The sequence below is a fragment of the Gouania willdenowi genome, chromosome 8 (genome assembly GCF_900634775.1).
Source record: "Gouania willdenowi chromosome 8, fGouWil2.1, whole genome shotgun sequence".
Classification (NCBI taxonomy): Eukaryota; Metazoa; Chordata; class Actinopteri; order Blenniiformes; family Gobiesocidae; genus Gouania; species Gouania willdenowi.
The window spans coordinates 24,618,903-24,645,768 of record NC_041051.1 but is presented as its reverse complement, the minus strand read 5'-3'; the positions used below and the strand labels follow the sequence as shown (position 1 = coordinate 24,645,768).

The window sequence follows — 26,866 nt, the reverse complement described above, 5'->3', positions numbered from 1 at the left end:
GGACTCTTTTGCGTTCCGTCCTTGTGGGTTACCGTAGCACAATGTGAGCCATTCCCCTCTTTGTTTACCCTTTGTGCAGGCTATGTGAGCCACAGGCATGTTTAATTTTTTATTCACACTATGCTGAGATGCTAAGGGAAGTTTTTTTTATTATTGTAATGTTATAAAACACGTAGTAATTTACGCTACTTTGATGTTGCTGTTGCACTTTTGCTTAAACCTGGGTTAAAGCTTGAAATTGTTGAATGATAGAGCCTCATTTATTTTTTATTGTGGGATTGTTTTATGCATTTTAACTCTTGAGAACATTCACAGCAATAAAGTTGCACTTTTGACAGTATTTCAGTCATTTTTAAACGTATTGAAACAAACAAATAAATAAAAAATAAATAAAAAAATTCTCTTTTCTTTAAAAACAAATCAGATTTTTCACCCGGCGCTAGCCTTATATATAAAACTTCAAGTAAAGTGTTACCAATGTTTGTTTTTTTTTAAAAAAAATTTATTGTTGATTTAATGTTTTTTTATTGTTTATTGTTGATTTTAAACTGTATTGAATGTTTCTATCATAGCTTCATATTGCACTTTTTAATCATTTAAATATTGCCCTAAAGTCGCCTTAACTTGGCATTTTCGTTTATTAAATAACTAAAACTGACCAGTAGAAGGTCAATGACCCCAGGTTTAGTGGCCTACAGGGGGCGCTCTAAGGTCGGTCCGTCTATTCACTGATCTACAGGCCACGCGCGGCCCCGCCACGCGCTCTCCTAACGCGCAGCTTCAGTGCGCGTTCACGACGCAGGTCTGGAGACGTCGGCGCCGTCTCCGCGCTCCCGCTGCATGAAGGAGCAGAAAGTTTAGAGCTTTAACATTCTGTAGGACACAATGTAACGGTAAGCTGCTCTCAGCATTCACTTTTTATGGCTTATGCATGTTAGGATAATGTAGTTGTTTAGTTTAAAGGTGTTTTTTATGCTCAGCGTGTTGTGAAACAAACTTAAAGAATGGAAAAGTTAATGGTGTCTGTCACTCGGAAATGTATCAGAAAGTGTTTTAGTATACCTTAAACCAGGGATGTAAAGAGTACTGATATATCAGTACAATTAAGTCATACATAAAATACTTAAGTTCAAGTAAAAAGTAGCTTCACTAAATAGTACTCAAAGTAAAAGTTAGTTACTTTCACCCCCCACCTTTATTTTTGGTAATAATTTTTATTTTATTTTTTTTGTTGCGCCGTGTATTACATTTAATCTGGTTGGTCGGTGCATTTGATTGTGAGACTATAAAAAATTAATGACGAGACAACAATGTCCGTTGATCAGTTTAAAAGAAAAAAATAAATTAATAATTTACTCCGTTACAGTTGGATTTAATGAATTACTTCAGTGATTTTATTTGTACTTAAATAAGTTTTAAAATAACTAATTTAGAAATATACTCAAAAAGTACAAGTACCCAAAGCAACTCAATTACAGTAACGTGAGTACTTGTAATCCGTTACTTTGAAAAATTACTCATGTGCCCCATGTAAAGACCTTCCCTCAGATTGTTTTTATTTTATTTTTCATATAATTCTATTATTCCATATTTTTAGTGTCTTGTGATTTTAATTTTTTTTCATATATTTTTTAACAACTATTTCATGATTTTTCTTTATTATTTAAGTATTTGTGCAGATTGTGTTTCATCAAATTGGACTAGCATTTGTTACCATGGTGATGTATATAAGCCTGTCCCAGTGTTATCAAGGTCTAGCGCATCTCATCCTGCTGCTGACTTTTGCATAGTTATTGGGGCAAACAAGAGATTACAGTAAGAATGAAGGAAAAACACTTCTATTCGTTCGTCTACAGGACTCCACATCCCACAATGCAATGCAAGAAACTTTTACAGTGGAGATCAAAACCAATTTTCAATGGAAATTTCACTGTTTTATGTCATTCTTTTTCGAGTAAATGATCTTTGATATATTGATTTTTGAGGCATCGTCCCAGTGGGCCGGTTTGCTACGTTTTTTGTTTTTTTTTTCTTCAAAAAGGGTTCAGAAGTGGCAAAAACGTGACAAGAAAAGGGTGTAAAGTGACTAAAATGGGCCAAAAGCAGTCAAGAGTGGCCCAAAAAATTGGCAAATAAAGAGGAACCATGTGGTATGTAATGGAAAAACATAGCTTAGATGGGCAAAATGTGGCAAACAATGAACAAGGGTAAAAATGCAGCATAAAAAGAGAAAATGTATGCTAAAAGGAAACAAGTGGTATTTATTGAGCTTATTTGGATGAAAAGTGGCCAAAAAATGTGTTTTTGAAAGGACAAAAATTGGATAAGTGTCAAAAAAATTTACAAGAAATGGTATTTATGGGCAAAAGGCAGCTAAAATCTGAAAAATGTGTTATAACTTTTTGAAAAGGGGCAAAAAATAGGACAAAAAATTGCAAAAAGGCCAAAAGACACAGGGGGTTAAAAAGTTATATTAGAATCGCTTTTCCCAACAACCCCTAGTGGAGCAACTTAACGGCTTCTACATGGCGTCGCTGATGATGTAGTGGGCTGGTCTGGACACAAAATGCCAGGGAAAAATTTTGGCCCAGTTCACCTCCGTCTGTATACATTATGTCCTTGTCGTTTTGTCAGAAGTGAGGCATTAAATCAGTCTAAACATTTTCACATCATCTCTCACTGAAAACTAGTCAGAGGGAAGCGAAAGCCCCGTATGACACTGTGTGTTACACAAATTAATCTGATTAAAGAATTACAGCATTCCATGACAGAATTTCACACACTCATCCAGGGAAAAATGCAAGTGGCGTGTTGTAATGTTAAAGGTTTTAGCCTTTCTGGGTAAAATAGTGATTGTTAATTTTATTACAGCGTGTCATTGGGAGAAGCTGCTCTCCATAGAAACACACATAATGGAAGTTAATGTGTAACTGGGTCTGGGCTGAGCAGAAGGCAGCACGGTTTTATACTTTGAGTGAAAGCAGAGGGAATAGAAGTGTAGATAGTCTGAAAGTCTTTGTGAATGAAAAACATCACATGGTAAGTGAAGAGTTCTTTTTGTGGCTTTAGCCTGAGTCTTTAAATATCTGTATATTGTCAAAAATGGACAACCAAAAGAAGCTGGAACTCATGTTTTCCTCATAATTACTCAAACTGGTTCCTTTGTGGTTGGTTGTGGTTTTATTGTTGTCCGTCTATGGTTTGAATTGCTATCAATGCTAAAGAGTTTAGTGCACGATGGGGTTGTATGAGCTTCATGTTGTTAGATAATGATCAGTTTTATTTGCGCGTACGCCACATAATACACGCTCGGGTTCAAAGGTCCGTCAAGCTTCAATGAAATGAACATTTGTAGCATTAAAACACTGACCTGAATATAAAGTGTCAACTTTTATAGCATCGTTTCTCAAATGAGGGTATGTGTAACCCTAGGGGTACACGACGGCACTGCAGGGGGTACTTGAGAGAGAAAGTGTAGAAAATTACAAATGAAAGCATTAAAAAATATGAGGTTTTGTGTTTGTTTTTCGTGAAAAATGAGAATCATTCTAATCATTACCAGCAACTCACAAAATGACACCAAAACACACTAAAGGACAGAAAAATACACAAGATTACTACAAAAATAACAAATGTACAAAACAACATAACACCAAAAACACACACGGAGAGAGAATAATTAAAATAATGCCAATACACAAAAAAAGACAACAAAAACACACAAAATAAGAGAATATACTGACTAATAAATAGAACAGACAACAACAAAATACACAAAATGATGATAGAAATGATCTGAACTAGAACATTATAGAAATAAAATCTATAGAAATAAATACAGGAGGCACTAAATACTGTTTTATTCCACTTATTTACCAAGTTATATCCTTTAAAAAGTCTTATCACCCATTATTATGCTTTATAGTGGTTTTTTCATAGTATTCTGAGCAAAATGTATTAGTCGGACAAATGGGGTACTTGGATTCAAAAGTTAGAGAAAGGGGGTACTAGAGCTAAAAAAAACTTTGAGAACCACTTATTGATACGATGATAGTCATTGAGTGAAAAATAAATACATTCCAAGTCCTTCACAAATGGACAAATAAATACCAGAATAAAAGAGGATAATAACAATATAGCACTGGAGTTTATGACGTACCTAATATTCTCCGGCTTGACAAACTAAAAGACGTCCATGAGAGTGAGATTTCATCATGTGCCACGCTTTAGGCCAGTGGTCCCCAACCACTGGGCCGCGGACCAGCGCTGGTCCATGGACCATTTGGTACAGCACTGCAAAGGAAATAATAAAGTTTAAAATTATATGCATCTGTGTTTTATTTTGAAAAATTCCTTCTTCCGCTTTATCTTTATTGTTAGGTGTGACATCAGCCTGTCTAGGGACAACAGATGGAAATTAGCCTATGGCTATAATCTGACATATTTACATTTTTTGGAATGTTCATTGATATGTACCGTCCCTACTTAAATAAAAAGAATAAGAAACGCTAATATCACTCCTATGGGATCTCCTTCAGCAGGAATAAATAATGCTGATTGGACCAAATCTTTTGATCTTAATTCACCAAACATGTTGAGATTTTTCAGGATCAAAACAAACGATTAAAGAAGCATCTTAAATTAATGCTATGAGGCCAACCAAATACTGTACTCAATATAAAGGAACCAGACCTTTGTTTTCCATTTTTAAATTTCCTAAACTCCATTTCAGGGTTTAACATTTCCACTTAAAGTTTGTGTCACTTTACAATTTTCCTTTTTTTTTTTCTTTGTTTAGATGATTTTACTGACTATTAAACTGCGTGGAATCTTACCAAACATAGTAAATATGGTTATTATAGTCAACTACAGTCATAAATTTTACATTTTATTTGCCTCAGATGTTCAGGACGGTTACTGATGGGGATTTAAGGCTCAACTGGAGCCACACAGACCACATAGGAAAAATGGTTTGGTTTATTTTCTTTGACATGAGTTTGGTAAGAAATGGTTGAGTGCTGATGATGAGTGCTGATGTACAATAAAGTTAACACAAATGTAGAATTGTAATCATAATGGATGTTATAAGTTAAATGTACATCATTCAAATAATGTTTATTAAAGTTAAATTCAACCAGATCAAAACTTCTTTGCAAACGACTTAAAGGCAGGGTAGGTCATTTTCGAAAACTAACATGATTTTGAAAGTAGCATCCTCAGAGTGCTCCGCTTTTACCCAGTCCGTGCCATTTCCAAAGCCACGCCCCTCACTCACATGCACGAGTGCCGGTGCTCCAAAAGCGGACATAAAGGAATTGCTTGTATTGTGTAGAAACTAAGACGAGAGTAAAAACTCCATTTTATCTCGGTCACTGGTTACACGCTTTGAGCGTGGGCTCGTGCACGCAAGGGGTCGAGAACAACCAGGGAGACGTGATTGGTTAATAAAAAACAAACCATCTTTTTTCATTGGTCAAAGTCTTTACAGGTTTACAGCTGCTACAGATGATGGATTTCCTTTGTTTCTTTTTCAACATAAAGACATTTTCAACCAAAAACTTAAAAAGTGTATCTGGAGGAAATTACATACCCTGCCTTTAACGCAAGATATAATACTCACTAATAAATAAACTTGACTTACAATGAAGCATTTCAAAAGACACATGGCAAACACCACCAAACAATTCCAGCTGCAGGTAAAGAGGAAGTCCCGCCCACTCAGGGCTGTATTTATAGTGGAATCAATGATTGGATGACCCAAGGAAGAAGGAATAGCACTGGCTGCTCACTGCAATTGTGCCACCATGTGGAGCGGAGGGGAAGTGAAGTTTGTAGTTTTTAACAGTTAACCATTAGACATTAAAAATCAAATGGGAATGTGTGATATCGAACCAAAGCATTAATTGTGAAGCCTTTCATTAACGCTAAGCGGGGAATCACCCACACAGGTTTCGGTCCATCAGGACCAGAACCTCCAGACACAAAAACAGCTTCTTTCCCTCTGCCACCATCCACATGAACACACCCCCAGTCACCCACTGAACCCCCCCCACCCGATCACCACCTCCATGATGACATTATCTGCTGCACTGTATATATATATATATTTATATTTATCCTATTTATCCTTTATTCTCTATCTATCCTTTATTTATCCCTCATCCTTTATATTTATCATTATTATTATTATTATTATTATTATTGTTGCTGGGTTGTTCTTTTTTTGTTGTTTGTTTTTGTGCACCAACTACCAAGACAAATTCCTTGTAATGTCCTTAAAACTGTACATGGCCATTAAAAACATTTCTGATTCTGATTCTGATAATGCCATTTTGAGAAAAATTATGGAGATATGAGTTTTGGCCCTACTGTGACTTGGTATGGGGTAGTTTTAATATTGTGGTTGATTGTCTCTTCTGTGTTTCTACAGATGAGTTCTCCTCTCTAATTGGACCGGGACAATCCGTCGGGCCTGATTGCAGTTTTTTTTATTTTTGTCGTCCCTTGTTGACAAACCGCCACCTGCAGCCGCCCTGGAAGTCGCAGTCGCCATGGAGACGGTGGTGATCGTGGCCATTGGGGTGTTGGCCACTATCTTCCTGGCTTCCTTCCTGGCCCTGGTGATGGTGTGCAGACATCGCTACTGCCGTCCTCCAGACCTGCTGCACCACTTCAACTCCAAGTCAGTCAATCAGTGGGAATCCACTACGGATCAATTACATGTTTCAATTACAATTACACCTTAAATTATCCATGTTCAATTACAACTCAATTACGATTACGGCGACTGGCATTTTTTCCAGTTACAATTAGTATTACAATTATCAATTAACCCCAGGAAACATATCCTTCCTCTTGTGTTAGCTTTCTGTTAGCATCTCTTATGATAACGGGACAGTTTTGACCCCCGTCTTAAATCAGCTGTAAAATACACCCATATATAAATACAGTATATAAATATTACCAATCATCAAATTTGTTTTTCATCTCTTTGTTACCTTGTTTGGCTTCTTTTTCCATGAAAATATTGGTATTAATATTTTTGGTGTGGGTGTCTGAGGGATTTTTATGTGCGTACAGTATCCCCTTTGATTTAATTTCAATTTTTTTAAATGGCAAAATAATCGAGAATTGAGAAGTGGGAAAAGTTGATATGGAACATATTTTATTAATTGTTAACTACGTATGTGTACGCCTGTAACATGGTTTTCTAGCTTTGTGTTGGATTAAATTGTTATTGATAGTTTTTATAGAATTTTCATGCTAATTAAAATGACAAAGTCAACAATATGAACTCAATTACAATTACAACAGCAACACATTGTTTTTTTAAATTACAACTACAGTTATAAATACATCATAATTGTAATTAATGATCAATTACGATTATAATTGACCCCAACACAGCAGTCAATTACCTGATACTAATGAACGTGTCATCATGATGCAGCTGATAACGTATGCTGAAATAATGAAGAACATAATAATATCACACACATCTTTAACTCATAAAGCCTGAAACACAAGAAATATCTGTGAAGGGGAACATTTTAAATATTTTTAAATATCATGAAACACATTTCAGTTTGAACTTTTTACTATCGGATACATAAAAAGTTTTAGAAATGAGAAAATAAAATCATTGGACTTTGGAAAGGTAATGATTATGTTCCTTAACAAATATTAAAGTGATATGACTCTCTGCTTTCAGGTTTTTGAGTGCTTTGTAAAAGTAAAAGTGTTTATCTGAAGTCCCAGGTCTAGTGTTAGAGCTTTATTTTTTATAAAGACTTGTTCACGTAACATAATCAGGTGGAGCTTTTCCATGTTCTCTGTGATTCTGTGTGCATTCCAAACATTCCCACACTTCACTCCCTCTTAGTCTTGACGCCTTTATCTCCTTGTTCTTTTACCATTTTAAGTCAACTTATTTATCCTAATATACTGTATATAGTATTATGTTGTATTATTACTTTTACAGTTTTATATCTTATCAAACCGTTTATTATTATTATCTGGGCCCATTATTGGTAAATCCTACTTTTTGCACAAAGTTCCAGTCCCATAAATCCAGATGACCTCAGCTGTAAAAACAGGCCAATCGTCCTAAAGGTGGTGCTACAGTAAGCCTACATTTCAACATTTTGGAAATTGTTATCAAATAAACTGAATGTGCTTCAGATTTGCACTTTAAACTTAATGTAAATTATGATGTCCATCACTCTGTTTCTTGTAAAAATGTATTAAACCCAAAATTTCTGATCAACCGACACCAAACCTTCTACATCTCATCTTCAGACTGTGCTACACAAAGCATTTATGATTTATAAAAAAAATGACACCTACAGTGCATCAAAATGTTTAACTGTAAACCTTGTTTTGACCATAGACTTTCTTGCTAAATTCACGTTTAATGTTCATTTAAAAAACTGACAAAGTTTTGGGGTCATGGTCGAGGATATGCAAAAATGTAATTTTTAATCATCATTTTTTTCACTTATGGAGCCAATAAATCATTGTTGAAAACTAATGACCAACTTCTCAATGCTGTCGAGATGCAATATGTGTACATATTTATGTGTTAGTAACTGAATTTTTGACAGCAGTCTGAAATCTGCCTTTAAACGCTAACAGCTGCTGTCTTGCTCACATGTGACTGGATTAGTTCATTAGTGAAGCTGCAGGTGACATTTACATTTTGCGTTATCTAAGCAATAAGTCACAGATACTTTTTTTGACCAATTTGTATTTAATTTGGGGAGATATTGTTGAATCATTTAAGATAAATTGCAGGATTTCTGAAAAATGTAGTTCTTTCAACAGCAATCACTTTCCTTTTCTTCTCAAGGCCGAATCAGATGTTCTGAAGGGCCAGATTTGGCCCCTGGACCTTGAGTTTGTCACGTGCGATCTTCATTTTTTAAATGATTGATTTATTTATTGTGTTGTGGGCTTAAATATATCTGTGTGAGCAGGCTGTAGGTGTGGTGAGAGGGTCTTAGTTTTTACCTTAAAGCACTTTGTGTTTGAAAGTCTTGCTTTGTTGATGGACAGAGCCACGTTGGACCTGATCGGAGCCATGGAGACCCAGAGCGAACCGTCTGAGCTGGAGCTGGACGACGTCGTCATCACCAACCCGCACATCGAGGCCATCCTGGAGAACGAGGACTGGATAGAAGACGCTTCGTACGTCTTACAGCTGACTTTCATACTCGTTCAAATTGCCTTTACTTTGTGCTTCTGTTGAGATTTGTCTTTGATTTTGTTTTTCTAACAGAGGTTTGGTCTCTCACTGCATATCCATCCTGAAGGTAAACAGAGCATGTTCTCCCTGCCTTCATCTGCTGATTTATTTTTTAATGACTCACTGCAGGGATGTAATTACAAGGACATTTCAGTTTTGTTTCCTAAAAAGAAAAGAAGAAGCAGCAGCTTTAAATGTTGATGATGCTGTATAAATCCACCCTGAGGTGCTCACTTAACTGAAAACAAAAAAACTATTTGATTCAGATCCACTGCTGCACTTTGAGCTGCTGTTAGACAACACAGGAAGTAAACAGTAGAAGTTTGTTTTACTCTTTACCAAAAATGATCAGCACTTTATACTCCTAATTGGTGTTAGTTAACGTTAAAACATTTAATCCCATTATTGGCATCAGGGCAAAAATTATCCAAGGCTCATCCACTAGTGATGAAGCATGAATAAAAATGAAGGTTAGAAATCTATATCTATTTCTATATTTTTTCTACATTTAACCAAATTATCTATGTAATACTATTTAAATATATATATATATATATTTTGTATATTTAACAAAATACAGAGTTCCATAATAATACATCTTTGATATTAAAGGTATAGTTATTGTCTCTGATGGATGACGATTTTTATCGCGTGTGCACGATGTAAAATGTTGTTTAATCTGCGTTTTCATGTGTAGATCTGTCACACTTTGACTGAAAAGTTGGTTGCCCTGACGATGGGCTCAGGAGCAAAGGTCAAGGCACCGGCCAGCCTCAATGACATCATCACTGTGGCGAAACGCATCAGCCCAAGGTAACGTGGAGCACAGGAGGTGCTGTGTTTGAAATGGCATGGTCGCATACTATCCATCCTAAGTCTGACGTCAAAATGAGTATATAGTGCGTTCACGTTATATATTATCAAAAGATTGAGTACGCGAGAAATACCCAGATGTATACTGTATCGGGACATTTTTTTAAGTGTGCACGATAGGCACACTAGTCATACTCAATCGCCCCATGATGCATTGCGAGCGGAATGAAAAATCGTCCTGGGACCAGCTTCAAGCTAAAAATCAAACGTTTCCTTTTTAAAACAAAAAGCATCTCTTCTTGTCTTCCATTAGTTTTTAACCCTTTTGTAAATAGGGCTTTTGTTTTGAAGGTAACCAGAAGTTTAGTGAGCAGCACAATGGCAGGTCTCTGAAAATCTCTGAAATGTCGGCATGAAATGTGTTTTCCGCGGCTTTTATGGATCAAATGAGCACTAGTTGATATTCTACTTGGTCACTTTCTCACTTAAAATGCTTTAAGAAATTTCAAAGGTGGAGAATTAACGGAGATATTTAGCCTGAGTGTGCTTCAGGTTTTTAACGCTGTAGGTTTGACATGCATCTGGAGAAACTTGGAAGTATTCTTCAGTGGGAATGGTCATCATCCTAATCATGCTTATAGTATGTATATAGTAGACAGTATATACTTATTGAGTTTGTAGTGTAAAGTATGGAGTGTGACATTTCGAACACAGCCACATGCAGTTCACTGATTAGCAGCTAACGTTTTCTTCTCACAGGGTTGATGACGTGGTTCGGTCCATGTATCCTCCTTTGGATCCAATCCTCTTGGACGCTAGGTGAGCTCATCTGTTTACAGTTATATTTCGAAAATTCCTGATTGAGCTGTATTGATTGGTTTGATGTCTGGAGGCGGACATTTCTTTTCTGTAATACATTGTCGGAAACTTCAGAGAAAAGAATAGCTTGAAAATCCCAACACGTCAACGTTGATGGGTTGATTTGTTCCAGCTGAGCAGCAACAATCGTGTTAAGTTGAGGTTTAGTCTATTCGGACAAGGTTTTTCAGGAAGTTTTTTTTTTTATCTCCTGGCATGTTTCGACTGTCAACTGCCAGTCTTTGTTCTGCTGATCGCCTTTGATGGTTACTTTGAAATTTCACTTGACTTCCAAGTAATAGTTCTAGTGAGATTCATTTTGTCGTCTTTTTGAATGGTATGTTAAGTTGAGGTTTTGTTTATTCAAACGAGGTTTTTCAGGACTTTTTTTAACATAATGCTGGAACTATTACATGGAAGTCAAGTGAAACTTCAAAGGAACTATCAAAGGCGATCAGCAAAACTACTCTGACGAAGACTGGCAGTTGACAGTCAACACATGTCAGGAGATAAAAATTTCCTGAAACCATGTCTGAATAAACACAACCTCAACTTAACGTACTATTAAAAAAAAAAAAAAGACAAAACGCATCTCGCTAGAGCTAGCAACAATCATGATTGGCAAACTAAAGACATTCACCCAAATGTCAGTGTTTAGGAAGTGGGGCTCATGAGGGTTTAAATGAGTTTGTTGTGTTTTGTTTTTTCCACAGAGCTACGGCTCTCCTGCTGTCAGTCAGTCACCTGGTGCTGGTCACACGTAACGCCTGTCACATGTCCGGCAGCATGGACTGGATCGACCAGTCGCTGCACGCGGCCGAGGATCACATGGTGGTTTTGCGCGAGGCAGCGTTAGCATCGGAGCCAGAGCGGAGCTTTCCTGGAGCTCAGAGAGAGCAGTCCATCTGAAAGCCGGGAAGCAGAGGCAGAGTGTGGACGTAAACATGTAGCGACGCCACGTGTGACCAGGGCTGACTGGGTGAACTGGTGTGGTACCAGTTAGCCAAAACAACTCTATGCAAAGCTTTTATTTTTCCTTGCTTTTCAAAACAGTTTTCCCAAAAAAATCAAACTGCAGTTTCCACATATTTGTTATTAGCTCCTGGTACATTAGCCTCAGTTTGAAGTCAAACTAACCCTGAGGTTTTCACGGATGTACAAATAAGCTAGAAATAAAATTTTAAAAATGGCTTGATTATGGGCGGGGCTTCTGGAGCAGCCCCCGGTCAGTAAACGGCTGTATAGGAGGGGCGGGGCCAACAGTGTTGGTGAGTGACATAAGAGGCTACCAGAATGTCATAAACCTCCATTCTCAGCCAATAGCAACATTCGATTGTAATAGCCGAGTTTCACTCACACATTTTAACAACAAAACATGCCAAATTTAAACACTTTCACTCAAATGTCAAGAGTTGAACAGGTAATCAACCAACAACACAACTTTATACCAAATACATTTGTTTTCAGCAGAAAAAAATGGGTTTTGAGGTTTAGTTACTCTTTCAACATATTTAAACACTTAAAACTATGCAAAGTATCTCCATTCATTATTTCACAATTATTAATAGTATTTAAAAGTAAATGGTTATGCTCCACTCTGTATTAGTTAAAATATTTTGTTTTAGGTCTTTAAAGCAGCCGTTTGATTTCAAGTCTTTTTAGTTTTAACATTATTTAATAATCACAATAAAATTGTTTTAAAGTCAGAATTTCTAATTTCAATTGAAACCTTCACCTGTGGACCAGGAAGTACAAGTCATGTATTCTGCCCCTTATTTTTGACACATTTTATATATAAAAAAAAAAAATGCCTTTCTTTTGAAAACATATTGATAACTTCATTTTAATAGTGTATGTAAATGTAATGTCACTTGTGGTGCTTTAGGAGAATATTCTACAAACATTTAGTTTGGAGGTGAAATGACTCTCCCAGATGGTCCCGTCTCCCCTCAGTGAACATAAACCCAGACCCACCAATGCTGCAGTCACATGGAGGCTTAGTCAGTTAATCCATTGTGGGTGAAAATAACACCCACAGGGTTCCAACTCAGTGGACCAGTGGAAGAGTCCCCTGAGCTTATTTACAATCTGTGGGCACGGAAGCAAACACACTTCAGATCTTTGTTTAGTGTGAAGCAGATGTTGAGCTCAAAAGCTGCATCATCAGGGAATAAATACTTACATTGTAAAGCCAAGCACTAGATTTAACAAACAAAGAATGATAGCTTGTAGCTTTACTGTTGCCATTTTCTCTAGAGTGGCTTTTGAGCAACACACGTATAAGGAGCAAACTAGGGTACACCCTGGAACAGTCTCCAGTCCAATGCAGGACGGCTTTAAAGCAGATGTTTCAAATCCTCTACAAAAACTCAAGTTCATAACTTATCAAAGTGATAAATTAGATCAAACTTAGTCAACACTCCCACCTGCTGGTATATTAAACCACTCCCCAAAATAAAAGCACGACTTGTAGACGCACATCAGCTCATTGACGATTATTTTTAACTGCCCAATTCTTTCAAATACTGAACAATTCAACAGCTGCAGCCTTGATTTTACGCCAAATAAAGTTGAGCATAGGTCAGTTTGTATGTGAACCATCATGATAAATTAAAGTGGAAAGTTGTGCTTTAATCCAACATCCATGTTTTTAGGTTGTGGGTTTAAATGTGAAGAAAACCTGTTAAGAAGCAGCATCTCTAACCTCGTGTCTGCAGTGTTAATTCTGTAGGCTACAAATGTTCATTCTAGTTATTTCAAGTGATCAAAGTATTTTTTCATTCTTTTTAATAAAAACAACTACAATTTCGTTACATGGGGCAAATCCAATCAGAACTCGTGTGATCTTAATCAAATATGTCTGTATAAACAATACAATCCAATATCAGGTTGATCAATGGTAATAGTCTTTTAAAATGCATGAACTCCAATTTCTGCATATTATAGTCAGCAATCAGTAATATAATTATAAAATATTAATGTAATTTAGTTAAAAAACTGAAACTACAGTACTTTAGTCAAAGGATTGACTACCAGCGTGGCATTAAATTGAGATTCTGTGTTTAAAGTCCAACTTTTGCGGCTTTGATCTAAAATAAAACAATGTGGAACTTTAGTCACTGCAGACATTTTAAAACTCAAATGGATGATCGTATTGGTGTCCCTTAGTGTTTAGTTTCCTCATTTGTGCGACAGATGTGTTGTCATTGTTCCAGAAAGATGTGATTGGGGTGAAACGGAGGTTCGGGAGCAGAGGGATGTTGTGGTGTTATTGGAGCACGTCTACCTGCTCCCTCATGCAAACCTAATGCTGAATCCCAGAGGAGCCCCAACAGCTGCACACATGGAACCAAATGTACGGTAGTTACACAGAGAACGGATGAAGCCAGCAGTGTGACAATCCTAATATTTGGAGACAATCACACAACAGGAGGAAAAGCACTGGAGCTAGCTTTCACTTTCTGCTTTGTAGACTTTTTATTAGCATTGTATGTTTTCTCAGCACTCTTTTATTCTTTGTTACTGACGTTTATTATTATTATTATTATTATTCCAATTTTGTATCTTCTGCTGACTTGTACAGAATACATCACGTTAGATCGTTGGTTCTCAGAGCTGTTTGGGAGCTACAGAAAACTCCCATGTTTGATATAAAGTTTACACACCGACCAACTGGACATAAATAAAGTGATTTCTCTTCATTTGATTGTGTGGTAAACAGTCTTTTGTGGTTTTCCTCTTCCTCTCCTGCAGCGTCACCCTCTGTTCTCACCCTCTAATCAAACAGTCTTTTTCTCTTCTTCAGATCCAATGGTTTGTGCTTGGAAGAGAAGCAAATTCTTCCCTCTGTGTCTCCAAAATGATCTGAAATGCAAAACTTTCAATTATTTGAAAGTAAATAATTGGACAATCGTCTATGAACTGAAATGGAGAGAAAAGAAAAAACATTTTTTAAAGCTCATTTACATTTATATATATATATATATATATTTATTTATTTATTTTTTTCTTCTTTTTTTAAACAACTTCACTGACAGAATTCACAGGAATACAATTCAATGGCACAAAATAAACATTAACAAATTGAGAAAACGGAAAAAAGAGTCTTAAGATGTAAGATTGAAATAATATTTACACATTAGTTAGAAAAAGACCTAATCTGAATTTGTGTGCCGTTTTAAAAACAAATCAAAATAAATAAACAGTGTGGTTATTTTGTTTTACTGACTTAAAACCAAAGCAGAAATACAGAAAAATGTAAAACCAGACAAGTAGTATTTTCACACACTAGGATTGATTTCAGTAAAATATAAAAATAAAAAATATTTATTTTGCAAAAACTATTACAGCTCTTTTAAGGGCAGAAAAAAATATTTATTTTGCACGTTTTAATACCACAAGCCACTAACAGCAGCCGTCAACACACATGGAAGTTGATCACAGGAACGAGGAGCACCAGTAGATTCATTACACCACTTCCTGTCCCTTTAATCACACATGTTTTATGTAACATCCATTTTTTTTGTTTGGATTTATTCATTTATTAATGTTTCAATTCACCAGTTCATCAGTATTGTGACTTAATAACTTACAACAACAACAAAAATCATTGTAAAGCAACAAAATAAGTTCAGATGTGTATTTTTTTTATTTCTTATAAATATATCAAATTCTGGTAATATTAAGCTTAGGTTTGAATAAAGTCTTGTCAAACAGCTGGTAAACAGTGCCACTTGGTGGTGGAAAGATGTCAGTGCGGCTGCTGCGTGTTACCTGGAAGCCGTCACCCCAGGTGTGCGGGGTCCCCCCCCTCAGGCTGAGGTTTGTCCAGCAGCTCTTCCACACTGTACTGAGACCTCATGAGCTGATCCAGGGCGTCCTGCACCAAGGTCAGCTTCACTCGGCCCTCATCAGCCTAACAATGCATCAAACAAGAAAAGCAATTGTCTCACTGGCTGTCCTTCACATGTGAGAGGATGGATGTTTTTTCTACTATTTTTATTTGTAATGCTTGTATTTAAGGATGTGTATTAGGGGTGTAACGATTCCTTTTAGCAACGATTCATTGTTGTCGTTTTGATTCAAGGATGATATAAATATAATATATTGGTTAATATAAAACTTGAACAAGAAATGGATTCAATAACTTTCTTAGCCAAAATCATAATTCAACCAGTGTGACTAAACTAAACACATGGATACTGGACAGTGCGGGTGAGCTTTTATAGATTTCTGTTTCTTGTAAGGGAATGGTCTATAAATGAATTATGGATATAAAACAAGTAAACATTTAATGTCAAATTTAGTCACATTTTATTTGAATAAAGTCCAACACTTCAGTTAAAATAACAGGATGTTAACTTTTCTGTTCTTATTTTCAATAAAAATATATATTAGGTTTGTGTGACTCTTCTGCTTGTTTTTTCAACATAAAAATAATACAACATTAATATCTAAAGTGACGTGCAACCTAGATCTGTTCAGATTAAATGAGCAGTGGTTGAACCTGATACAGTGAGGGACTCATTTAGAATATCTCCGTCTGTGTTAAAGTCAAAGTGTCTCCACACACTGAATCCCAAAGGTGGATTAATCAAATTCTCGCTCACTGGCTTCTCCCTTTTGTTTGAATGCTGGCGTGCGCTGAGTGATGTAACGTCTTTAATATTAATAGTGCTTTGAAAACACAACTGTGCTTAAACCATTATGTTTTCCTTGTATCAATACAATACATTGATTACCTTTTAAAACTATTTTAGATCGTTGTGTGTCAGGTAGGCCAACTTGCCGAGCACAGATTGATGTAGATGGATCGTAGGAATATTAATCGATCTAATGGATGAATCATTTACACCCTTAATGTTTATTTATTTTGGTCAGACCGGAGATACGTACTCCTTCCGTATTTACCTGAGTGTGATGTTCTGGGCTCCTCTCCCAGCGTGGAAACACGTTGGTGAAGGTAAGGGGCTCCGATCCTTCAAAGATGAGGTAGGCCAGCGGGGGCCTTCTGGGGTTCATCTCTGCCACACAAAGCAGAGCAGCACATTGGAAACCTGGAGAGGAGCTGCAGCTGCTTCACCTGCACACACGTCCTGCTCACCTCTGCAGTACTGCAGGGCAGTCTGCATGGCACACCTTCTCTCAGCGTCCCAGAGGCTCCAGGCTGAGGGCGAGTCCTTCGTCTGCTCAGGCCGACCTCTCTGCCACAGGTAGACCTCCAGACTGTTGTCCAACAGGAACAAGGCTGGAGGCCAACCAGGAAGTCAAACATTAGCTTGAAGGCCAGTGCAGAATCCTGTTGCTTTTATTCAGCGTGGAAGTACCTGGCTGTGGAGCTGAGTAGAGACTCTCCTGAAAGAAAGGCATTGCCATGACGACTCCCGGCAGCCGAGTTGGGCTGTGGAGCTCCTGGGCCTGAAACCGTCCAGAGGAGGCCGACAGGTGGAAGAGGCGAGGAGTGAAGGTGTATCTGCCAGGGTCTGAAGAGAGGACAACACTTTAGGGCTGAGACGGCATTGTGTGTGTGTGTGTGTGTGTGTCAGAGCTGGGGGTGAATTATAATTGTTATTGTCTAATTGATAATTAATTACAATTATGAGGCATTTATAATTGTAATTTTACTTGAAAAAATATGTTACTGCTGTAATTTAGTTCAGATAAATGACTTTGTAATTGGCATGGAAATGATATACTATAAAAACTGTCAATTACAATTTCATTATATGCAAATCTGGAGAACCATGTTACAGGTCTATGGCTTAATAATTATTATAATTTATTATTTATTATTTTTCCCACTACCTGTCAGTTCTCTTGCGAATCATTTTATCATTAAAAAATAAATAAAAATTAGGGGAATACTGACAGAAAAAAGGCTAAGATGCCCACGCCAAAAATATTAGTACCAATATTTTCTTGGATGAAGAAGCATAACAAGATTATCAAGAGATGGAAAATTAGATGATAGTTAATATTTTTTGTGCATTTTACAGCTGATTAAAGACATGAGTCAAAACCAACCCATTATCATAAGAGATACTAACACAGGAGGAGATTAAGTTTATGGGGTAATTTATTATAGGCATAGTATTTCTGATTAAGAGAATTTTAACTTTAGCATTTGAGCACATAATTGTAATTTAGTTTCAAGGGTAAAATAAAATTGGCTTTTTTTTTCCAATTTCAATTATAATTACAGTCATTGTCATCATAATTGAGTTGTAATTGAACATGGATAATTGAAGATGTAATTGTAATTAAAAAAATTAACTGACCCCAACCCTGGTGTGCGTGTGTGTGATGTCACACCTTGCAGCATGCTGTCATAGGCTTTTCTGTCCATGTGTCCCAGTGCTGTCCAGAAGTCTGCAGGCTCTGATCCTTCCTCCACAGCCTGGATCTTCACAGAGCTGCTGTGAGTCAGCCCTAGCTCTGATGGACACCTAACACGCACACACACAAAGTCTACTGTAAAAATCCTCCTTTTCTTTCCATTGTCTCTGAAGTGATGCGACGTACATGTGAGTGAGGCGCTCCACCGCCCTCCTGCTGACTTCTCTGGTGCTTTGAAGAGCTTTGCAGCCAGTCCAAAGAAACAGCACCCCCTGCTGGCTGTTCAGCAGGACCACAGCCCCCCTGGACCTCAGCGCAGCACAGCAGCACTCCGCCTCGAGGAGCAGAGCCTCCTGTGGACGCTCACCACGCACACAGAACAGACGCCACTCTGAAAGACACATTACAGTGTCACAGCACAGGAAATCAACACAAAAAGGAAAAGTCAACATCAAACAGGTTTCTCCTCCACCTGAATGACTGGAAGATTCTTCTCGTTTTCCTTTATGAACCACCAGTCCACCCTGGAAAAGCTGCAGGAAGCAGGAGGGTTCCTCTCCTTGAAGAATAGCTACCTGCAAAAAAACACACAAAGAATATGGGAGGAAAAGCACACACACATTCTTGACCTTGTGTGTTAAATTCAATGAATTCTTTATCACGTATTTGCAGCTCCACATTAAACACATTATCTCTCAGAATAAAGATCAAACCCTGGAGCCACAATCCCACATTTAAAAATCCTTCTTGGCTGAGTTTTGATTGAATGAGGGAGTAAATGTGTCTGGGATATACTGGTCTTAGGGTGTTGCCCACTGGGAACGGGCATTAGCTCCATTATTATAATCCAGTATTACATACCCTGACCCAGTCCTTCAACATTGTTCCCTTTCATGTTTAATTAATAAATATCACTTGGTTAAATATTACAACATTTCAGCTCAAACAAAGGGAGGAGTTACTGTATTTATTTATATTAACTAAACTAGATTCTGTACATAGGCCATAATAATGAATGTGTGTCTGCCTCTGTGCACATCCTGTCATTGACTTTGTGATCAGTGCTGCTTTTAAGTCGACCCCACATTTTAACATTTATTGAACTAACAGGGAACAAGTAACATCATGTTTCAACTGTGAGCCAGATGGCAAAATAATAAGAATTTTGCCATCAAAAGCCTCGCCTCAGTGTTGTTGTTTTTTTTTTCAAAGAAGGAAACCAATGTCCAGATGTAATAGTTTTCAATAAAGCAAAAAAACCAGAGATTTTTTTTTTTTTTTTTAAAAAAGCGTGTTGTCTCAGCTTTTTGCTCTGAAACTGGCAATTTGTGTAAAACTTGCTCTATTCAACTGCTGATTACGGAAGAAAGAAACAAGCTACAAACAAATTATTTTTCTGTTGAAAGTAGAGACTTTAATCTTTCAGAATCTGGTGTCAGATTTCAGATCGTTAAAGTACAACATTTTCTGTGGGTCTTATCAGTAAAAATGCCCAGTAAAAATACTCGGCTGGCACTGAAGGGGGCAGAAATTCTGAGAATGGCTGGCACTGAATGGGTTTACATGAAATTGAAAATGTCCTCCTTTGTTGTGCCTCACCTGTCAAACCTCCATTCCTCACCAGGGGTGTGCCACACACTTTGAGAAACACTGTTCTATGGGACTCCACATCCCACAATGCAAAGCATGAAACATTTTTGACAATGTCCATAAGAGTGTTTAGAGTGGAGATCAAAACAAACTTTTCAGCGCCAATTTTAACCTTTTAACATCTTTTTTTCGAGCAAATGATCCTCGATTTATTGCTCTATGAGGCCTGCACTGTGTCTTTATTGGATTAAAATTATTAGTGTCCAGCAGCTTTAATCTTTAAGTTGATTTCTAAGAAGAGAGTGAGACCTACCTGTGACTCTTCAGAGATGTTCAGTCCGATGGACAGAAAAGCAGCAGTGTCTCGTCCACTGACAGTAGAGTGTCTGCCCCGCCACAAAAAGAAGGTTGATTTTTCTTTTGGCTCATCTGGAGATGAAACAATAACACCATAATTAAACTTTTAACAAGAAAAATACATTTTCATCCAACTGTTTGATAAAAATGACATTCCCAAGGACGGAGGATCACAAACCTCCGTCTCCGATGCTGTGCGTCCAACGGACGACGTAAGAGTCTCCTTCATTAAGCTGCCCGGTGCTCTCCAATGGGATCTCACTGTCATCAAACTCCTGAACGTGCCACGTGTCCAATGCTAGCGTTGTTAGCTCACCGTTCCTTTGGGCGTCGACCCCAGCCAGCACAGCGTGGACCAAGCCGTCACTCTGAGACGACAGCAGAGCTTTGGCATCGCAGGGACGGAGGTCATCTGGGGGCGGCGACTGAAGGACACAAGGAGACTCATTTCTGCTCCTGTACCATTTAGTACTTAAAGACAATTTCCGGTAACACTTTACTTGAAGTTTTATACATGAGGCTGACATTACGCTGTCATTATTATGATATGACACCTGTCATTTGCATGAATAAGGTGTCATGACTGCTCTCATTAAGTGTCGTTCATTACCCTAACCTTATCTAAGCCCACTAGTTCCATCCACCTAACCCAAAAAATGCCAACATAGCAGGAATAAGTTTGCTAAATTATGACAACTTTGGAGCCAATGACAGATAATGTCAGCCTTATGTATAAAACTTCAATTAAAGTGTTACCCATTTTCCTTCCTGTTTTTTTAATATTCTCCTCGTATTTTTGTCTTAAATACATTTATATCATACCAACAGATGCTTTAAATTTCAAACTCTTCTCTTACTGATACATTTTACAAGTTTCAACAAGGTACTTTAATAAATAAACCGAAAATAAAAATAAATAAACTTTGTAAAGTCTGGACATCTCCTGAGGTTTTCTTGTGAGCCCATAAATCAGTAACATGGATAAAAAGCAGGGATGATAGAGAAATACATAAATAAATGAAATCACAATTCAGGGCATTTGTGCTGATGCTGTAAAACTGAAAGTAATGTTTACATGACAGATGTATTTTCAAAGGATAATCTCAAACAGTCTATCTTTTCAATTGTATTTACTGGTGTCATTAAAAGAAGAGGAATTTTTCTTGTTCCTTGACAATCAACCTCTGTATTCCACTTCTCACATGATAACTGAATTAACTCTATTTCTAAGACTTGCCTGTTGTGTGCTGCTTTGCTCTTTCATAACCTCAGTCTTGTCCTTTGCTTTTCCAGTTTCCTGCAGCCGCGCTCTCGTGCACGTCCAGTCCACAAACTTCTCCCTAAAAAGTTGCGTCTCGTTGTGCTGGGAAAGGACTCCGAACAGAGCCCAGCTGGGACGGCCCCGCCCTCTCCTGCAGAGTCACACCAAACATGTGATCAACACTGAAAAATGGTAATCACATTTACGAGATCAATAGCAGCCAACGCCACAATATCTCAATGATTCATGCAAGATGGAAGATATTCATCAATAGTGGGAATCAATATTTCTTATGATTTTTATCGTGTCAATTACAGAGAGGCAATTTTATCACAGTGAAGGCCACAGAAATGTGATTGTCTGACCTGAAGGTCACATGATCGACATTCATGTCAGCATTTTAAATGAAAACCAATCTGTGCATCAACACAGGAATAAAAACTATCACCTGTGGACTCTACAATCTGTGGTGAGTAGGTTGGACTGAGAGATGTGAATAGAAAGGTATATTGAGTGTTAAGTAGCTAGCTAGCATAGCATAGATTGTTCTTTGGAGATTTCACAGTATAGACTGGGCGTGTCTTAACTGCTCCTATTCCAGTAGGACCTGCCTCGCTGCTTTACAATGAGTGCCTGTTTGGTGGGGGTAGGGGTCCCTCTGTGCTATAGTTAGCGCAGCTTCTCTTCTATGTGGTCATGTGACTCACGGCTGGATGCTGGGGCTGCACCCGGTTGAATCCAGAGGGTTGACTCTACAGTTGCTGTAGTCGTAATCACCCAGCCAAACTTGTTGAGTCAGCAGCAGAGCCACGTCCCTCCTCGACGGAGAAACATCCTGGCCGAGCCACAGGTACACCTCGCTGCCAAAGTCAAACACCAGGGCCTGGGGAGACACACAGGATCTCCAGTCCAGCAGGGGTCGGGCATTCAATAACTCAATCATTAGATCAGCAGATCCCGACCTCAGTGGAGTCCAGCAGGGAAACGTTGGGGATGGAGGCCCAGGCCTGTTGGTGAGGCACCAGCCTGTTCTCCAGCAGCCTGTACACACAGTTGGACTCCACCACGCCACGCTCATACAGCTCATCCTCCTCCACTGCACCGGCTCCTGACAAAAAGAAAATCCCACAAACCAAATCATTGCTTATTGGAAACAGCCTCAAAATATGTCAGGAATTTAATGATTTTTTTCCCCCAATCAGAATATTTGCTGTGCATTCCCACCTCGGTACTGCTCCCTTCCACCTAGAAGACTCCAGAAGTCTGCAGCAGTGTGGCTGTCAGAGTTCAGCCCCTCCTCCAGGTGGATGACATGTGACGCCACACAGCCCAGGTCACTCTGGCTCTGGATGAACGAAGCCAGCTCACAGGCCTGAAAAACAAAACCTGAAGAATTCAAACTCAACAACAACAACAAAGTCAACATCACAATCTTTATTGTGTTCTCAGCTGCTACATCAGGGTAATTCTTCATTTCACTAAAATGTTAATCATTTATAAAAGGAGTGCTGAAATTAATCATTTTTACAGAACATAATAATTGATTATAGCGCTGTACATATATTTGTTATATATTTTTACAATTTTTGGTCTAAATGACTCCACCAGACTGTTTGTAGGGTATATTAATGTTTTATATCACACCAATATGGTGTCTTAGGACCAACGCATCAGTACCATATATTATCCTTAATTTTGTTTTATAGGTTAAAAAATCTTATATAATTTTTAAAAACTAGCCTCAAAGATAAACATAAGAGATCTGTAAATAGGTGTTATCAGATTTTACAAAAAATAATTTTGCAGCTCAGTGAGGAACGCAAACCTGAGCCTGAGAACCTAAACAGAAGCCAATAGCTAAAATAATTGAAATAATATAATCATGTTTAAATGATGACATGAGATGAAGATATCAGTAAAGATTGAATTAAGCCATTATTACCTTCAATTTTTCTTGATCATTGGCAAACTCTCCATTCCACACAATGCACAGCTGAGGAGTGACAAGCAGGAAGCAGTCCCCGCTGTTCAGCGAGCGTGCCTTGGGCTCCACCAGTCGAACCTGGACGCGCTGCCTTCCTGTCATTGTGAGGAACAGTTAATCAACAAACAGGTCAGAACACAGATACGTGCACGGAGATGAGGGAAACCTTTTCCTGACCTTTGATGTGAATGAGCATCAGTACACTGAAGGGAGGGTAGGACGACGCTGCATCAGCATCAGAGTACAGGGAACAGTCCACTGACTCCACAGGAGGAGAGTCCGTCGCTGAGGAATTTTTACACACTGTGCGAAAAATCAGAAAACTGGCGAGTTACAAGCAAGACAACAAAAGAACAAAAGCACACAGCACCCCTAGAGGCTGAGTTGAGTAATTATCCAAGGTGTGTTGTCCAGTAAGATAAACCTGCCTGAAGGTAGAGGTGGAAATTTGTTGTTCCTCATAACAAATGCTGACTCAAGAAGAAAAAGTATCGCTACTAAACCTATGTATCTCAATGTGATACTTTTTTTGCAAAAGTATCAATACTTGCGGAAACCCTCCCTCACACACACAGCAGCAGCAGGCAGGTAAACTGTCGGTTGTGGTTAAGAATTTTCATTTAAATGCATCCCTGTTTGTTATCATAGTTGAAGTTTCTTTATGCACAACTCTATTACAACACGTAACAATTAACAGAACCACAGGTTAAAAAATAGTAAATGAAATTTTTCTTTGCATTTTTGTCGTAAATAAAAATATTTCTACAAAATTTTGCGGTCATTTTTTTTCAATCCTTGTGGTGCCGAAAATGGTATCAAGCGCCAAATATTTTCTTGAGAATCGGTATCAAGTTGAAAATTTTAGTATTGTGACAACCATAGGTGAACTCAACAGAATTATTAGGGAACTATCATTGTTTAATCTGATCATCAGCTCAGAAGCTGATGTCAACACCTGCTGCTGAGCCACGAGACGACGCATGGTACGTCCAACTAGAATGTGAGGCGCCACCGTGCCTGATTAATATGGAAACACCTACAAACAGTGCAGGGAGCAAACATCACTGTGACAAAGCAGGCGCTGTAAGAGACAGAAATAGGGGCCTAAGACTCACTGTTTGCTGCTTGGACTCTTTCGTCTGCCGCTGAGCCCAGCCTTTCTCCCATGTAGTCCTGCCTGACGTCCTCTCGGGCTGCCAGAGCTCTCAGAGGGTTTCTGGATCCCTGAGTTCGACGGGACGGACGCACCGATCGCCTGTGCTCAGCTACAGCTGAGCTCAGGCTGCACAGAGACACAAGTCACACAGAACATTAACTTACCAGTAAAGCGTCAAATCTTTACTTTGTGTATTTAAATGAACAATATAATTGGGAGGTAGTTGTTCAACTTCTTCTTACCCCTTTTGACCAAGAATATCTGTGATGAGATGATTATCAAATACACTCATTTATTATTATTGCTATTATTTTGCTTGTGTGTGTGTTGCTTTTTAATCATAATACACCAGTGTTCAATAAATAACTTGATAAAGAAGAAAAAGAAGAAGCATGTATGTGTATAAGCCTGTGATGCATCAATCGTCATCTGAGGGGAAAGGCAGCTACTAAATACAGAGTATCTTGTACTGTAGCCTTATATAATAAGAATTATTATTAATATTATTACTGTAGCCTAATGGAAAGACAGGAATCTGCTAAGCAGAGCCATGCTTTCTTGTAAATGTACTATTAAAAATCCTTGAGTTTAATCTTTAAATTAAATCCTTTTAATTAAAATGATAATTTACACTTTCCCAGTTTTTAAATAATATTTTTTTCCTTTGCAAATGCTTGTTATAGTGTTATACAACGGAACCCTTAGCAACATTACAAAAGGACTTGTGAAAGCTTTAGCAGGGACAAGTACTTGGTTAAAAAACATCTTTATAAGCACTTTTTACTGTTCTCTCCTTGCCCCCGCCTGTATATATGTATATATCTGTATTATTTTTTCTATTTATATTTCTATTCATATATAGCTTCTATTATTGTACTGTTTATTTTATCTTCATGGCACAATTTTTCAGGTGTCTTTTGAGTTTCTTCTGTTGTCTTTTTATTGCACTTTTTGTATTGAGTTGTCATGACAGTAATTTTCCCCACTGCAGGATAAATAAAGACATTTTACTACTCTAGTCTCTAAAACACCAATATGAAATTTTAAAAGCACGCTTACAATGGCGTGTTTGTGGTGCAGAGGAGATCCAGGTCCTGCTCGCTCTCTGCAGCCGCCACATTGGCACATGGTGGAGGAGCACATGCAGAGCGGAGCGAGTGGTCGTGGCAGAAAGCTCCATCAGAAGCGATGGACACATCCACAGGCTGCTCTGCAGTGACTGACTGGGGAGCTGACACACATGTCAACAGGTTTTCTTCAAGCAAAAAGAGAAATGATAACTATTTAATACCAAGTCCAACCTTCGCATGTTGACGGCTCAGCTTCATCAAAGAGTTTCCCATTAGGACAGATGGAGTCTGGGTTTGTTTCTGATGGTGATACAGAACCTACGAGGAGTAACCACAGATTCAACATGAGTCAGAGAAGTCAACACTACAGGAAGCAGTTTGAGCATAAATCAACCACAGTTAAGTAAACTAGTATTCACATTTGGATTAAACAATCTCAATTTTGGTTTATTCGTGTGCATGTACACTTTTCTAGTGAAGAAAAGTAAGCCTTATATGGTAATAAGTACTAATAGATCTACCGCAAATGAAGTAGGAGGGATTATAACCAAATGCTTCTCTTTGATTAGTTAATACTTTAAAAAGCTAATGGCCACCCTGACTTTGCTTTTCCCCACCCCCTTATTAGCATATAAGGCTTACACCGGATTTCCACTGGATGCGTAACTACTCCGTAACGCCTCCGCTGTGTAACTACTTCATGCTCTGCTGTAAGTCAATCCCCCTCCCCAATCTGTGATGCGTAACTGTTGCGGCGAGGACTCAGGCAATATAATGAGTTGTAGTCAATACAAAGAGAACCACAAAGCCATACAAACAGTTAATTGTGTCCTTGGAGAAGAACAGAAGGAAATCCACTCAGTCCTGCCCTGTAGATCTTGTGCTTTTGTGGAGATTGTGATTGAACCATGGATAAGTGCAATATTTATATTATATGTGAAATACCATCCACTTCCACTTAGTCCAGGGTGTAGCCCTGCCTAGCGCCTGTAAAAAGCTTGATATGGGCAACGGTCGGAAAATGGATGGAAATACAATCCGCCTTGAAGTTTAAACACACTGGAGTATTTTTTCTTTCTTTCATTGATTGATTTAATTTTTATTTCAAAAATGAACACAACAGCAGTGTATTTACCACAATGAGAAAATGAGAATAATAATAATGTTTGAAAATGTTATTTCTATACATTAATCTTCT

At 38.0% G+C, this 26,866-nt stretch overlaps 2 protein-coding genes across 5 annotated transcripts in view; one reads left to right on the top strand and one right to left on the bottom strand.

The window, feature by feature from the left end:
* Positions 1-794: 794 nt before the first annotated feature.
* Positions 795-14,350, top strand: tmem98 (transmembrane protein 98). Of its 2 annotated transcripts, none has more exons than XM_028454600.1 (7): positions 795-893; positions 6,431-6,682; positions 9,055-9,186; positions 9,278-9,311; positions 9,942-10,057; positions 10,817-10,876; positions 11,629-14,350. In XM_028454600.1, exons 2-7 carry the CDS (start codon positions 6,552-6,554, stop codon positions 11,822-11,824), a joined length of 669 nt encoding a protein of 222 aa, XP_028310401.1. In that variant the 5' UTR covers positions 795-893; positions 6,431-6,551; the 3' UTR covers positions 11,825-14,350. The 2 variants fall into 2 exon arrangements, with proteins under 2 accessions (XP_028310401.1, XP_028310400.1); XM_028454599.1 differs by lacking the exon at positions 795-893 and adding an exon at positions 2,920-3,039.
* A 17-nt stretch (positions 14,351-14,367) lies between these two features.
* Positions 14,368-26,866, bottom strand: part of LOC114468002 (supervillin-like) — a 31,113-nt gene continuing 18,614 nt past the window's right edge. For all 3 annotated transcript variants that reach the window (XM_028454597.1, XM_028454596.1, XM_028454598.1), the window contains 19 exons: positions 25,900-25,986; positions 25,658-25,829; positions 24,558-24,724; positions 23,620-23,745; positions 23,401-23,537; positions 22,683-22,830; positions 22,421-22,566; positions 22,166-22,341; positions 21,435-21,609; positions 20,376-20,622; positions 20,154-20,269; positions 18,723-18,825; positions 18,437-18,641; positions 18,227-18,360; positions 17,242-17,397; positions 17,019-17,162; positions 16,826-16,938; positions 15,689-15,830; positions 14,368-14,779 (listed from right to left, as the gene is read on the bottom strand). In XM_028454597.1, the coding sequence (XP_028310398.1) occupies positions 15,699-15,830; positions 16,826-16,938; positions 17,019-17,162; positions 17,242-17,397; positions 18,227-18,360; positions 18,437-18,641; positions 18,723-18,825; positions 20,154-20,269; positions 20,376-20,622; positions 21,435-21,609; positions 22,166-22,341; positions 22,421-22,566; positions 22,683-22,830; positions 23,401-23,537; positions 23,620-23,745; positions 24,558-24,724; positions 25,658-25,829; positions 25,900-25,986 (2,684 nt within the window). In that variant the 3' untranslated portion in view covers positions 14,368-14,779; positions 15,689-15,698. The remainder of the gene's footprint in view (positions 14,780-15,688; positions 15,831-16,825; positions 16,939-17,018; positions 17,163-17,241; positions 17,398-18,226; positions 18,361-18,436; positions 18,642-18,722; positions 18,826-20,153; positions 20,270-20,375; positions 20,623-21,434; positions 21,610-22,165; positions 22,342-22,420; positions 22,567-22,682; positions 22,831-23,400; positions 23,538-23,619; positions 23,746-24,557; positions 24,725-25,657; positions 25,830-25,899; positions 25,987-26,866) is intronic.

Coding starts and splice junctions, on each gene's coding strand:
- tmem98 (XM_028454600.1), top strand. CDS start 6,552: ATGGAGACGGTGGTGATCGTGGCCATTGGGGTGTTGGCCACTATCTTC. Junction 9,312..9,941: donor ACTGCATATCCATCCTGAAG/GTAAACAGAGCA, acceptor TTTCATGTGTAG/ATCTGTCACACTTTGACTGA. Junction 10,877..11,628: donor CCAATCCTCTTGGACGCTAG/GTGAGCTCATCT, acceptor TTTTTTCCACAG/AGCTACGGCTCTCCTGCTGT.